This window comes from Erinaceus europaeus, chromosome 3, assembly GCF_950295315.1.
Source record: "Erinaceus europaeus chromosome 3, mEriEur2.1, whole genome shotgun sequence".
NCBI lineage: Eukaryota > Metazoa > Chordata > Mammalia > Eulipotyphla > Erinaceidae > Erinaceus > Erinaceus europaeus.
In genome coordinates, this window is record NC_080164.1 from 41113036 (window position 1) to 41126281 (window position 13246).

At 46.2% G+C, this 13246-nt stretch overlaps 1 protein-coding gene across 3 annotated transcripts in view; it reads left to right on the plus strand.

Annotated features, from left to right (window-relative positions):
• Positions 1–2877: 2877 nt before the first annotated feature.
• PXDN (peroxidasin) overlaps positions 2878–13246 on the plus strand; it is a 112020-nt gene continuing 101651 nt past the window's right edge. For 2 of the 3 annotated variants that reach the window (XM_016186338.2, XM_060187049.1), the window contains exon 1: positions 2882–3232. In XM_016186338.2, the coding sequence (XP_016041824.1) occupies positions 3033–3232 (200 nt within the window). In that variant the 5' untranslated portion in view covers positions 2882–3032. Of the gene's footprint in view, positions 3233–13246 lie in introns of all 3 variants that reach the window. The other variant, XM_016186339.2, reaches the window with a different exon arrangement.

Sequence of the window (13246 nt, forward strand, 5' to 3'; positions counted from 1 at the left end):
TTACCCCCATCACATCTCATCTAGAGTTCTGCTTTGGCTGTGTGTTGAATGGGATCTTCAGAGAAATAGCAAAATGGAAATGCAGTGGAGGGATGTATGAGTGGATGAAAGGATGATGGGTATAGGCATGCACAGATACACAGCTGGATAAATTTGAAGGAAATTATAGGGACTGGCAAGTCTGAAATTGCTATGACAGTCTTCAGACAGAATTTCATCTCTGGAAAATTTCACTTTTTGCTTTTTGGACTTTAAACTGATGAGATAAGTTAACTAAAAGTCAACTGCTCCTAAATGATAAGCAAAGTTAACATCATCTTCAAAATAGCTTCAGAACAATGCCTAGATTAGTGTTTGGTCAAGTTACTCACTGGGTGTGGCGGTCTAGCCAAATGGACACATAAAGTTACATTTGCCTTGAGATGATCCTTGAATTGACTAAAGAAGGTGGTAATTTGTGCTGTTCAGAAATGAGCCTGCTCCTGAAGGTGGCAGTAAACTGAGGATGTTTTGTGAAACATGACCTTTTCCAGTTAAAGGGAGAGTAGATTAGAGAGTGGACCCACAAGAGAGGTGCCCAGGAAAGTGTTCTGGATTGAAGGTCACTTGTTAGGCACTATCAGTGCTTAGGACTGAGAAACTGAATAGCCAAAATTCATAGGCTTTCATAGCTTTTCATAATTTTTTATCTATGCAGTGAAGGTTGAGTAGCACAGTTTCAGGGAGGTCTAACAAAGGGGGTTGGAGAACTGACTTAGTTGAGGGAAATGCTTTCTCTCTCTCTCTCTCTCTCTCTCTCTCTCTCTCTCTCTCTCTCTCCACCAGGATTACTGCAGGTTTAGGTGTCCACAAGACTCCACTTCTCTTAGTGGCTATTTTTCTCACTTCTTAAATATAGTCTGAGAGATAGGTAAAGAAAGAGAAGGAGAGAGACAGGGAGAGGAGAGACAGTGCAGCACTGTTGCACTATTTATGAAGTATCCCCACTATGGGCACTTTTCATGGCCTAGGGCTAGAACCCAGGTTCTTGTGCATGGTAATATGTGCTCTACCTAGTGTTCCACTTCCCAGCCTGCAAAGGACTTTTTTAAGGGAAAGGTATGTTTTGAGTGAATATCTCATGATAAGGTTGAAAATCTTGCAGTTCTTGGATGGAGGTAGAGATGCCTACATGACTTTTGGAAACCACTGTGGAAACCAAGAGGTAGCTTTATGATTCCTGTGTATGTGGGACCTCTGGGTGACTTGTTACTAGTCCTTAGGTGACCAGAAATGTGGTTCCATTTGGTTATAGAGACAGTAGCCTTAGAGGGGGGTCAGGAGTCAGCATTCCTTTATAATGTTTTCAGATGCCAACTTTCTTCTTTTTTTAAATTAATCTTTATTTATTTATTTGATAGAGACAGCCAGAAATCGAGAGGGAAGGTGGTGATAGAGAGAGAGAGAGACAGAGAGACACCTGCAGCCCTGCTTCACCACTTGTGAAGCTTTCCCCTGCAGGTGGGGACTGGGGACTCAAATCTGGGTCCTTGTGTACTGTAACATGTGCGCTCAATCAGGTGCACCACCAATGGCCCCTCAAATGCTAACTTTCTGAAACTGTAAGAAACAGGAATCTGATGACGCAGTGGTGGGTCAGCACCCTCCAACCTCATCACATACATCCCTGGTGCCCATAGTTAGTTTGTTTGATCACCAGCCTGGCCACATAGTGGATCCAGCAGGATCAGAATTGATTGGGGCTACTTCTGAAGCTGATACTTAGTGACCATGTGGCTTTGAACAAAAGAGTTAGCTCTAGCTTCCTTATTTGTAAAATACAAAGAAGGGTTGCTGTGAAAATTAGTGTAGAGAATGCGTGCAATGCCTTAGAAGGCAGTCTGGATGTACAAATCTATTTGTAGCTCAGGGTCTTACCTTCTTTCCTGGGCTTCTGTAATCTTTTATTTCTAAAAATCTTTTCTTTTTAAATTAAAAATATTTTATTTATTTATTTATTTATTTGCTAAAGACAGAAATCTAGAGGGAAGGGGGAGGCAGAGAGAGAGAGAGAGACATCTGCTGCATAAGTTCATCTTTCATGAAGTATTCCCCAGGCAGATGGGAACCAGAGGCTTCCACTTGAATCTTGCACACTGTAGCAGGTGGCCTCAGCTGGGCCCCTGCTATCATTTTAGTAAGTTTCTTCTGCCTGGTAGGTTTAAGAGTTCCCTTCCAGCTTCCATAAGGTAGTGAACTGTAGGTCTTTGACCACTGCAGCCAGGACTCTGCACAGGCTTTGTCTTCTGTTCTCACAAGTCTCTGGGTTGACAGCAAGCAGAACATGAAGAAGGGAAGAGTTAATAGGTTTCCTGGGGTCAGGCACCTACCTGGTTTTAAATCTGTCCTGCATCCTGGGCTCTGAATATTTCTTTCTTTCACTCTCTCTCTCTCTCTTTTTCCCTCCTTCCTTCCTTCCTTCCCTTCCGTGTGTGTGTGTGTGTGTGTGTGTGTGTGTGTGTGTGTGTGTGTGTGTGCGCGTGTAGAACCAGAGAACAGAGAGTATCTGAAACTGTGCCTGGCACACAGCAAACACTCAAAACAGTTTCGTAAAACAGACAAAAGACCCGTTGCATCCAGCTGTAAACTGCAGCTCTATGAGATGAAACAATTTAGCTAAGAGTCCAGCTCCTAAGTGCAGATTTGAAATCTGAAACCTTGGGTTCCCAGTCCTTTCCTCTCAAGTCCACAGAGCCGCACCTTGAGGAGGGCTGCGCTGGCTGGCTGCCGCGGGGGTGGGATGGGGTGTAGGGGCTCAACCGCCAGGACTGGGTGCCAGAGGTCCTCGCCCCGCCCAAGTCCTCCGGGAGGTGGGGGTGGAAGGGAGGAGCCGGGCGCATGTGCACAGCTGGCGTCCCCCCCGCCCCAGGCTCACAGCTGGGACCTGGGCCGCGGCCAGGCGGGCGGGCGCAGTCGCTAGCGGGTCTTGGATTCACCGGCCCTCCGCTCGCTCCTGCGCCCCAGCGCCTCGGCCTCCGTCCGCGCCGAGGGCCATGGCCGCGCGCCCCGCGGGTCCCGCGCACCGCTGGCTGCGGGCGCTCATGCTGTGCTGTGCCCTGGGGGTTCTGGGCGCTCTCTCTCAGAAGCCTGGCGCCGGCTGTCCCAGCCGCTGCCTGTGTTTCCGCACCACCGTTCGCTGCATGCATCTGCTGCTGGAGGCCGTGCCCGCCGTGGCCCCGCAGACCTCCATCCTGTGAGTGCAGCCGGGGGCACTGTAGGGAGTTTAGGGACAGAGATGAGGGGCGTGTGTGTGTGTGTGTGTGTGTGTGTGTGTGTGTGTGTGTGTGTGTGTTTGTGTGTGTGTGTGTGTGTGTGTGGTGTGAGGGGCGTCCCTGGAACCTAGAGAGGTGTGTGTGTGTGTGTGTGTGTGTGTGTGTGTGTGTGTGTGTGTGTGTGTGTGTGGTGTGTGTTCATTCTTGTCTGGAGGGTGTAAAGAAGATCGTGACTCGGACGTGGGGGATAATAAGGGCGTCGGGACTCGGGGCGGGTGTCCAGCGCGCCTTTGTCCGACCTGAGCGGAGCGCGGACTTGAGCGCTGAGCGCGCGGCCTCCCATATCGCCTTTGTTAGCAACCGGAATCCCCGCCTGGACTGGGAAATGTCGGGATCAGCCCGGGAAATCCCCGCACGCCTCCGACGGGCTCCCTCCAGCCAACATCCCCAGCCCAACGCCTCTTCTCAGACCCAGACTCCTCCTGCTCGCTGCGCTTCTCCCTTCCCGGTTCTCCTCTGTTCGCCCTCTCTGCACGCCCCCCTCCTCTCCTAGCGCGGGACACCCCTCCTCCGCTCGGTCCAGAGTTCACTTTCCCCCTCCTCCTCTCCTTCTCCTGGAGGCCCCCCACCCCTTGTCTTTTTCCTCCCACTCCGGTTCCCATTTCCTCCTGCTCCTGGATCTCTCCACTTCCCTGTCCCAGCTCCAGGGAGCCTCCTTGGTGGACCCTTGGTGACCCGCGGCTTCGCCCATTTCCGAGTGTAGAGTCCTGGGGTGTCACCCAGGGCGCTGAGACAAGCTCGGTTTTCTCGGGCTTTTCCTGCACCCAGAGTGAGTTCAGTAACCGACGCTCCAGGTCTCCGGGTTCTAGGGCGACTTTCCTGCCCTGCGTCTAGCTGAAGCCAGGTCCGAGCAGAGTTCTGTCCCGCCCAGGTCCCTTATCTGCAGCCAGCGCTCTGCTATTGCGGGAGAGCCAGGTTTCCCAGGTCTTGACCGTTCAAGTTGCTACATTCACTAGACCATCCTCGCCCCTGGCGGTGGAACGCGCTCTACCCCCCTGCCCCCTCTCTCGGTGCCCCCTCCGCCTGCTTCCCAGGGCCCCCCGAATGCCTCCAGAGTCCCATTTAAGCTTCCTGGTGTTCGGGTGTGACTCTGAATCGAACATTTCAAAGCTGGCAAAGCAGGCATGTGCTTTAGGCGCCGACAATAATTCAGCGCCCTACAGCTGCCCTTCTGGATGCCAAAAATAGTTTTCACTCTTCTTGGCTTCACTGCAGTTAAGTACTTTTTGGCATCGCTGAAGAGCCTGCAAAAGTTGTAAAAGTTTTGACTGAACTACTCAGGAAGTGGGCGGTTACTGTTCTTCGTTTTTAAACAAAGCGCATTGACAGACCACCTCTCGAGTGGTCTTTGAGTTTGCAGGCAACTTCCTCTAGTGGGAGAAAGAGAAAGAGAGAAAGCAGGAGAGCCAAAGCGCAAGAGAGGGAGTTTCCCTTGCAGACTGAGCACGAGGGGTGTCCTGCTCTAGAGAAACTTGCAGAGCAGCGCGAATATAAGGCTCTTCTGGATACGGATACAGTTATTTTTCCAGTGAGTCAGTGGGAACAAAATACTTCTTGGACCCTGAAGCCACTTTTCACATCTGGCTGATGTCTAGTAACTAGTTATGTGCTTTGTCCTCTTGTCCTGTAAAATAGCAGTGTGCCAGAAGTAAAAAGGGGGCCTCAAGTCCTGCAGGGGGGGGGGGGCTCTACAGAAAATTCTAACAGTATTTGTCAAAGCTCCCAGAGTACCTTAGCAAGGTGACATGAACATTTGCAAAATTCCCAGGAAGTGTCTCTTTGCATATACTTAACACTTTATGTTTTCAGGGTGTTTGTAGTTTTCCAAGATAGTCTTTCATCTTGTAAAGCAACATTTCCTGAATAAAAAAAAAATAACATTTTGTGTATACACATAATGTTCAGATGTTTTTAAAAGTGTTGTGACCCAAATTGGGTCATATGGCTCTGTGAGGCTGAGAGAACTGCTCATCTCTCCAATCCCTAACTGCTCTAGCAGGGCATTAGGGCACAGTTTACTTCCACAGCCTGATAACACCTTCTCTGTAGGTACTGGGGGAGAATTCTGAGGCAGGATGTGACATTTTTTGCTGGGGGACATTTCATCTGTCACATCTTTTGCTTCTGGGTACATAGTGCAGAGGTTGCAGTGATGGGGAATAGTTTAGAAGAAACAAGAGAAGTGAGTTCCAGAAGTCAACCTGTAGAATGATTCTAGGGAGATGCAGATAGTGGGGGAGGCCCATGCTGGGATTTCATGTTGACTTGGTCTTTGGGGTCCCTTTGAGAAGACTTGGGGTTGCTCAATAGCTTAATGTCACATTACAAATCCCACTCACACAGAAATATTTAGTTTTCAGTTTCTACTGCCTTCCTAAGTCTCTGCTACATGTATATTTTTTCTTGCCAAAACTATACTACCAAAAACTTATCAAAACACATCTATAGATACACATATACATACGTATTTTGGGTAAGAACTCAGGACATAGGGAGTCAGGAGGTAGTGCAATGTGTTAAGCACATGACCGGAGTAAGGATCCGGGTTCCAGGCCCCTGGATGGATCCCCACCTGCAGGGGAGTTCCTTTGCAAGCAGTGAAGCAGGTCTGCAGGTGTCTATCTTTATCTCGCCCCCCCACCCCCACCCCCCACCCTCACCCCCTGTCTTCCCCTCTTCCATTTCTCTCTGTCCTATCCAACAATGACAACATCAATAACAACAACAATAATAACTACAACAACAATAAAAACAAGGACAACAAAAGGGAAAATAAATAAACAAAACAAAGCAAAAAGATAGTCATGTTACCCTAGCACATCATTTCTCTGCTTTCAAAAATCCTTCTGTTGCTTTGTCTCTTCCTTCAAAGACTGAAAGGAAACCACAGGGGACAACTGTAAACCTTTCTCCATTACAGTTTCAGGACTGTGCTTGAGCCACTGCCTGCCTGATATAGGATTGTTTTGAGTTGTGGTTGGGCTTCAGAAATCCTGGTCTAAGACTGCCTTTGTGATTCAGGTTTGATCTGGCTCTTCCCTGCCAACTGGGAAGTCTAAAGTGATGTAGAAACACTTGTGAGTTCAAATCCTAGGCCATTGTTCAGTGGCTTGTGCTCTGTACTCTTTCACTCCTTCACCCTCAGGTGTGAGCTCAGAAGTTACTGTAAAAATACTTAAGTTTTGGGAGTCAGGCGGTAGCACAGCGGATTAAGCACAGGTGGTGCAAAGCACAGGTGGTGCAAAGCACAAGGACCTGCATAAGGATCCCGGTTCGAGCCCCTGGCTTCCAACCTGCAGGGGAGTCCCTTCACAAGTGGTGAAGCAGGTCTTAAGGTGTCTATCTGCCCCCCCCCCCCCCGTCTTCCCCTTCTCTCTCCATTTCTCTCTGTTCTATCCAACGATGATGGCATCAATAACAACAATAAAACAAGGGCAATAAAAGGGAATAAAAATTTAAAAAACACTTAAGTTTTGGGTTCTATTCTCTGTTCAACCCCATGATAGGTAGACATTTTTCCCTGGGATAATTAAACAGATACCATTGAAAAATAAAGTATGATATTCTTATTGCCTCCTCCTCCTCCTCTCTCTCTCTTTCTCTCTTTCTTTCTCTTTCTCTTTCTATCTGTATCTCTATCTCTATCTCTCTCACCAAAGCACTGCTCAGCTCTGGCTTATGGTAATGTAGAGGATTGAACCTGGGATTCTGGAGCCTCAGGTATGAGGGTCTGTTTACATAACCATTATGCTAACTACCTCTGCCCCCTCTTGGTATATTCTCAATCCCCACCTTGTTTAGGAAGCAGCATTTTTAAGTGTGCACCTCAGATGTCTTTCTGCCCTGATGTTCTGGCCTTGGGCATGTGTGACCTCTGATTCTTTCCCCCTCTAATTTTTCCCATAGCCTCCACCATACAGTCATAGAAATGAGCTCTGGGAATTGGAATCCATCTGCCAGGTCAGCCATGACAAGTTACAGCATTACCCCATAGTGTGGTCAGGTTATCAGATTGTCTACTATGTGACTGGAAACTCTGGTGCCCAGAACCTCAGGATGTTGACCTGGGAAGGATGATGACCTTGCAGAGATCCACAAACTGACCCCAGAATAGGCAGGACTAGGGAGAGCATTCTTGCTCATGGGCTTTCTCCTGGGGCATGGTCTATCTGCTGAACAGCTGTTCACCTCTCCAACATTCTGATCACTTGCTCTGAGTATTGACCTCTCCAGGTTTTTACTGTCGTTCATGGAGTGCCCATTTAGTTTGTGACCTGAGCGGGGGGGGGGGGGGGGGGTCTGCCTCACCTGAGAGCATATCATCCTGTGACTTTAAATCTAGAAGGCTGGGGGCTGGGTGGTGATGCACCAGTTAAATACACATTGTTAAGTGCAAGGACACAGGTATGAGGCCCTAATCCACACCTGCAGGGAGTCTACTTCATGAGTGGTGAAGCAGCTCTGCAGGTGTCTTTCTCTCTCTATTTCCCTGTCCTCTCTCAATTTCTCTCAGTTATCTCTAACAAAATTTTGTTTTTAATTTTTTATTTACAAAAGGATTAGTGAACAAAAACATAAGGTAGGAGGGGTACAACTCCACACAATTCCCGCCACCCAATCCCCATAACCTACCCCCTCCCATGTTAGCTTTCCCATTCTTTAGCCCTCTGGGAGCATGGACCCAGGGTCATTGAGGGTTGCAGAAGGTAGAAGGTCTGGCTTCTGTAATTGCTTCCCCGCTGAACATGGGCGTTGACTGGTCGGTCCATACTCCCAGTCTGCCTCTCTCTTTCCCTAGTAAGGTGTGTCTCTGGGGAAGCTGAGCTCCAGGACACATTGGTGGGGTCTTCAATCCAGGGAAGCCTAGCCAGCATCCTGGTGGCATCTGGAACCTGGTGATTGAAAAGAGAGTTAACATATGAAGCCAAACAATTTGTTGAACAATCATGGATCCCAAGCTTGGAATAGTGGAGAGGAAGTGTTAGGGAGGTACTCACTGCAAACTCTAGTGTATTTCTGCTTTCAGGTATATATTTTGCAGTATTTATTGATACGTGTGCACACAAGCTCTCTCTCAAAGAAACTGGTGTATATATAGATTATGGGACTTAGTTAGAAAGTGAACTACCTGAGATGAAATTAGAGTGTACTATAAAAGGAAAGGTCTCACCCGAGTATTGAAGTTGAAGGGTTGTCATTCCACACGTGAAGTCTCTGGATACAGTCTGAGGTGAAGCATGTTGAGGTGGCAATCGTTGCTTTGGTTAGGTTGTGATCGGCGGATGCAATATTATTTGGTTTGGATTGGGAGATGCACACGGGAAAGTGGGCCCTATCTAAGGTTCCAGGACTGGGGGAAGTAGGGGCTCTATAGTGAAGATGTGAGGTTCCTGCTGTCTTAGGGTTCAAAAAGACAATCGATAGTTAATATTATCATCACATTATTTGTTAATTGGGTTAACTTTGAAAAGTCCCTTTGTTATGGTTTGCTGTACAGTACCCAGTATCTTGTATATAGCTGTGCTATTGGATGCTCTAACAAAAATTTTTTAAAAATAGGAAGAAAAAATATCCAGAAGGCTGCATAACTTCTGCTTGACTTCATCTTTTGTCTATGTCACTCTGCTTCTTTCTTTGTTTTGACTCAGCTTCTCTACTTGATAATAACAGGCAGCTCCAGGCTTGCATTTCATAGAGGGTTCTATGTCATGCAGCAAGGGAGGAGATGACTTGCTTCATGATGAACATAGGTTATCAGTCCCCAAACAGAAAAAGAGATAAATCCCGAGAGACCCCTTAGTCAAATAACAACTCATGTGACTACGTAGGAGCTATCACTTGTTTCATGCATTATTTTGGTCTGTTTTTCCTGGCTCAGTTACAGGGCTGGTTATCCTCCTTATCTTGTGGATTAGCTTCTTTATTCTTTTTTTTTATTGGGGGGTAGAGACAGAGAGAAATTGAGAGGGGAGAGGGACATAGAGAGGGAAAGAGACAGACGCTGCAGCTTTACTTTACCACTTGTGAAGCTTTTCCCCCTGCAGGTGGGGGCCAGGGGCTTGAACCCAGGTCCTTGCAGACTATGGTGTGTGCATATAACTAGGTGTGCCACTGCCTGTCCCCAACTTCTTTACTCTTGAAACTCTTCTGTCTCTCTTTCAATTTCTCAGGACCCTGAGGGGTAGAAAAGTGAGAGACTGACCCCCAAACAGTGTCACCAGATCATGGTTGAAGAATGACAGGACCATCCTTTGTCTGCCACAGCCACTCAGTGTCCTTCTGTAGGAGGAACTGCAGACCTCTTCAGTGGGCTTTGTTCCAAATCAATCTAATGGCTCACTGGAGACAGGAAGCATACCCAGTGCCTGTCTGGAAGTTCAACTTCTTGGAAAGTTCAGAGCAGAGAATGAGTTTAAGTGAGCAAGCAGCTGAATCATTGTTTGTTCCTTGTCCACACTGAAAAGCTCATAAGGCTTAGAAGGAGCCAGTGGGATCACCTCATCATTTGTTCTATATAATAAGGTCTGCAACAGAGGCTTAGCTAATGACCATTTCCTTATTCTCTTTGTCCAGAGGAATTTTCTTTAAAGACCACAAAAAAAAGCTGAATATATAGCGGTAGATACACAGAGCTAGAGATCTAGAGATTGATCTCTGCCAGTGTTTTTGAGACATAAATTGCTAAGCAAGTGACATGGCTTTAACAGGGCTCCAGCATGGTGGCACCCAGGTGAGGTAAAGTACAAGGACCTGCTGAGGTTTTCTGCACTAGAGAGACTGATAATAGAAGGAGAGAGCATCTGTGTGAGAGCCCAGCCTGAGGTGAGGCAGAATGTTGCCAGAGATAGTAGCCATCAATCAAAGCAATTACAAACTCAGTACAGTTGCAACTTTCTTGAGAGCTTGTATGGAGGCTCTAGCAGGGGAGCACAGCTACTTGTATACCTTCTACCGAGCATACCGGTCAGTCACTATTCTGGTAAGGCCTTCCTCTTCGACCCAGCACACATAGGTCCCAAAGACCCAAAGTCTTTAGGAAGGACACACATGGAGTGGCAAGGGAGGAAGGGGACACTTGCCTAGCCATCTAGACCAGCTAAATCAACCCTGATGATCAATGACATGACAGATGTCTCAGCCAGATCGCCCTCACATCCAGCCACAACTTTCTTAAGGGAACAGATGCAAGCCAGGCATTACGTGCTGAGACATGAAGGCATTGAGGCACAGTATCTATGCTGTTTTGCTTGGTTGTTGCCAGTGGTGGTCCGGAGAATTATGTGAGTAGGAGCCAACTGCTCCTGGTTTTGGAAAAATGTCGATTATTGCCTGCTCTCTTAGTGTCACTACACACATTCCTATTCATTTGTAAAATAAAGACCACAAAAGAGTCCAAGGAAGTCTACAGTGACCTCAGTGGAAAAGAAATAGTGAATGGTTTAGGACAAAAGCTCATACTGGAACTGGGCAGTGGTGCTCCATACAGAATACACACATCACCACGTGCAAAGACCTGAGTTCAAGCCCCTAGTCCCCACCTGCAAGAGGGTGGGGGAAGGAGATGCTTTACAAGGTGAAGCAGTGTTTCAGTTCTTTCTCTCCCTCCCTCCCTCCTTTCCTCCATCCTTCCCTCCCTCCCTCCCTTCCTTCTTCTCTACTCCCCTCTCTCTCTCACCCTCCCTTCTCAGTTTTTCTTTGTCTCTATCCAAAAGAAATAGGAGAGGGGGATAATAGGTGCCCTTGGGAGGAGCAGGTTTCTTATGTGGGCACCAAGTCACAGAAATAACCCTGATGCCACTAAAAAAAAAAAAAAGACAAATAAGAAAAAAAAAAATACTGCACTTGAATTGGGTGGAAATAGCATGGTTGAAAGAGTTGAAGCCTCAACTCTTACCTTCCCAATCTCCTTCTAATAGAGGAAATGATTTCCTCTGAGTTTGAGAACATACTTTTAGAAAGTGTTTACTGAATAGAAGCTATGGACTACCAACATTTTCAAAAATTGTGAAAACACAGATGAGTAAAACATTTCAGAAATAAATAACACTATGAGAATAGCCATGTAGATAAATATTCATTACTTGGGATTCTTCCTGACATTTGTGAGAACATTTTCGAGTAAAGGTCACTATCCAGAATTGTTTTCTCTTTATTTTTTTAAAATTTATTTATTGGATAGAGACAGCCAGAAATCAAGAAGGTAGGGGGAGATGGGGAGGTAGAGAGAGACCCCTGCAACACTGCTTCACCACTGGCAAAGTTTTCCGCCTGCAGGGGCCTCGAATCCGGGTCCTTGCACATTGTGACCTGTGAGCTCAACCAGGTGTGCCACCATGTGTTCCTCCCCACCCCCTTGCTTTCAATCTAAGGAAAAGCTCTTTCCATACTGGAAGGCAGACAAGTGAAAAAACACAATTTAGATGAATGAGAAGAAAGTCTGACTTTTAAAGATATTACGTATATAGTTTAAAAGATTAGTAGACAGATGGCATTTAAAAAAGTCCACAGGGGGCTGGGTTATACATACAAGTTCTCATATTTTGTGCTGGATGACCCAAGTTCAAGCCACTTGTCTCCACCTGCAGTTAGGAAACTTCATAAGCATTGGAGCAGTGCTTCAGATATCTCTTATTTTCTCTCTCTCTTTCTCTCTCCCTTTCTTTATCTCTCATAGCCTATTACTCTTTATCAAAGAAAGACACATACACATACCAACAAGCAGGGATAGTGAGATTAGCAGCATTATGCAGACTTGGAGCCCTAGCAGTTACCCTGGTGGCATAAATAAATAAGTAAATATATTAATAAAATAAAAGTATATACATTTTAAATGTATAAGCTTTGGTGACATAGACCTTCTAACATAGACCTTGTTAACATAGACCTTCTATGGCTGTGAAACTATCATGACAGTCTAGGTAAATGAACACATTCTTTTCCCTCCAGTGGCTCCTCTTGTCCATGATGGTCTTCCTTCCTCAGTAGTCTGCCCCTTGAATATGGAAGATGAATTTGGAAAGAGATGATCTTTCCTTGGTGGTCTTCTCTACCATTCTGCTGTTGGGGACACTAGTGCTGTGTTCAGGAGGGATTTTGGTCTTTGCCCTTCTTAGAGTGTCTTTGCTTTAGCACAACAGGTAAATCTTACTGTCAAATGGGTTGAGTGTTTTGGAAGAGCAGGGGTGGAATTGACTAAATCGTCCTTAAACATTTCATAGAACTTCCTAGTGAGATCACCTGGGCTTTGGGTTGTCTCTGCTGGGAAAGTTTTGAACTATAATCTTGATTTTAAAAAAATAAATAAAAATGGTTCAGGGTAGCTCTTTCTTCTTGAATGAATTCTAGTAGATTGTGTCCACCAAGAAGCTTCTCAGTGTCACAGAAGTTGAATGGGTCTTCATTATCCTTTATTATTTTTTTCTTTGCCATCATGGTTCATCATGGTTATTGTTGGAACTTGGTGCCTGCATGATGACTCCATCATTTCCAGCAGTCTTTTTTTTTTTCCTGAAAGATATAGGGAGAGGAAGAGAGACACCTGCAGCAATACTCCACTGCTCAGGAAGCCTCCCCCCTAACTTCGTAAGTGGTGACTAGGGGCTTGAATCCACATTCTTGCTCATGGTAACATGTGCACTCTACCAGGTCCCTACTTAGCCCCTCAAAGTCCTCTTAATAACTGGGATCAGCAGCAACACCACTTTTCTTGTTACTGTTCTGATCTATGTGTTTAGAGTTTTATTGACTTTAGCAAATGTTTTGATTCATTGATTTCTCTTGTGCTTTGCTGCTTTTTGTTCTGGTCTTTCTTATTTTTCTTTCTTAGACTTTGGCTTTTATTTGCTGTTCTGGTTTGCTACACAACTGTACTGGTCAAATACACATACATACATACATACATATATATTTAAGATAGAGATAGAGGAAGCAGAGAC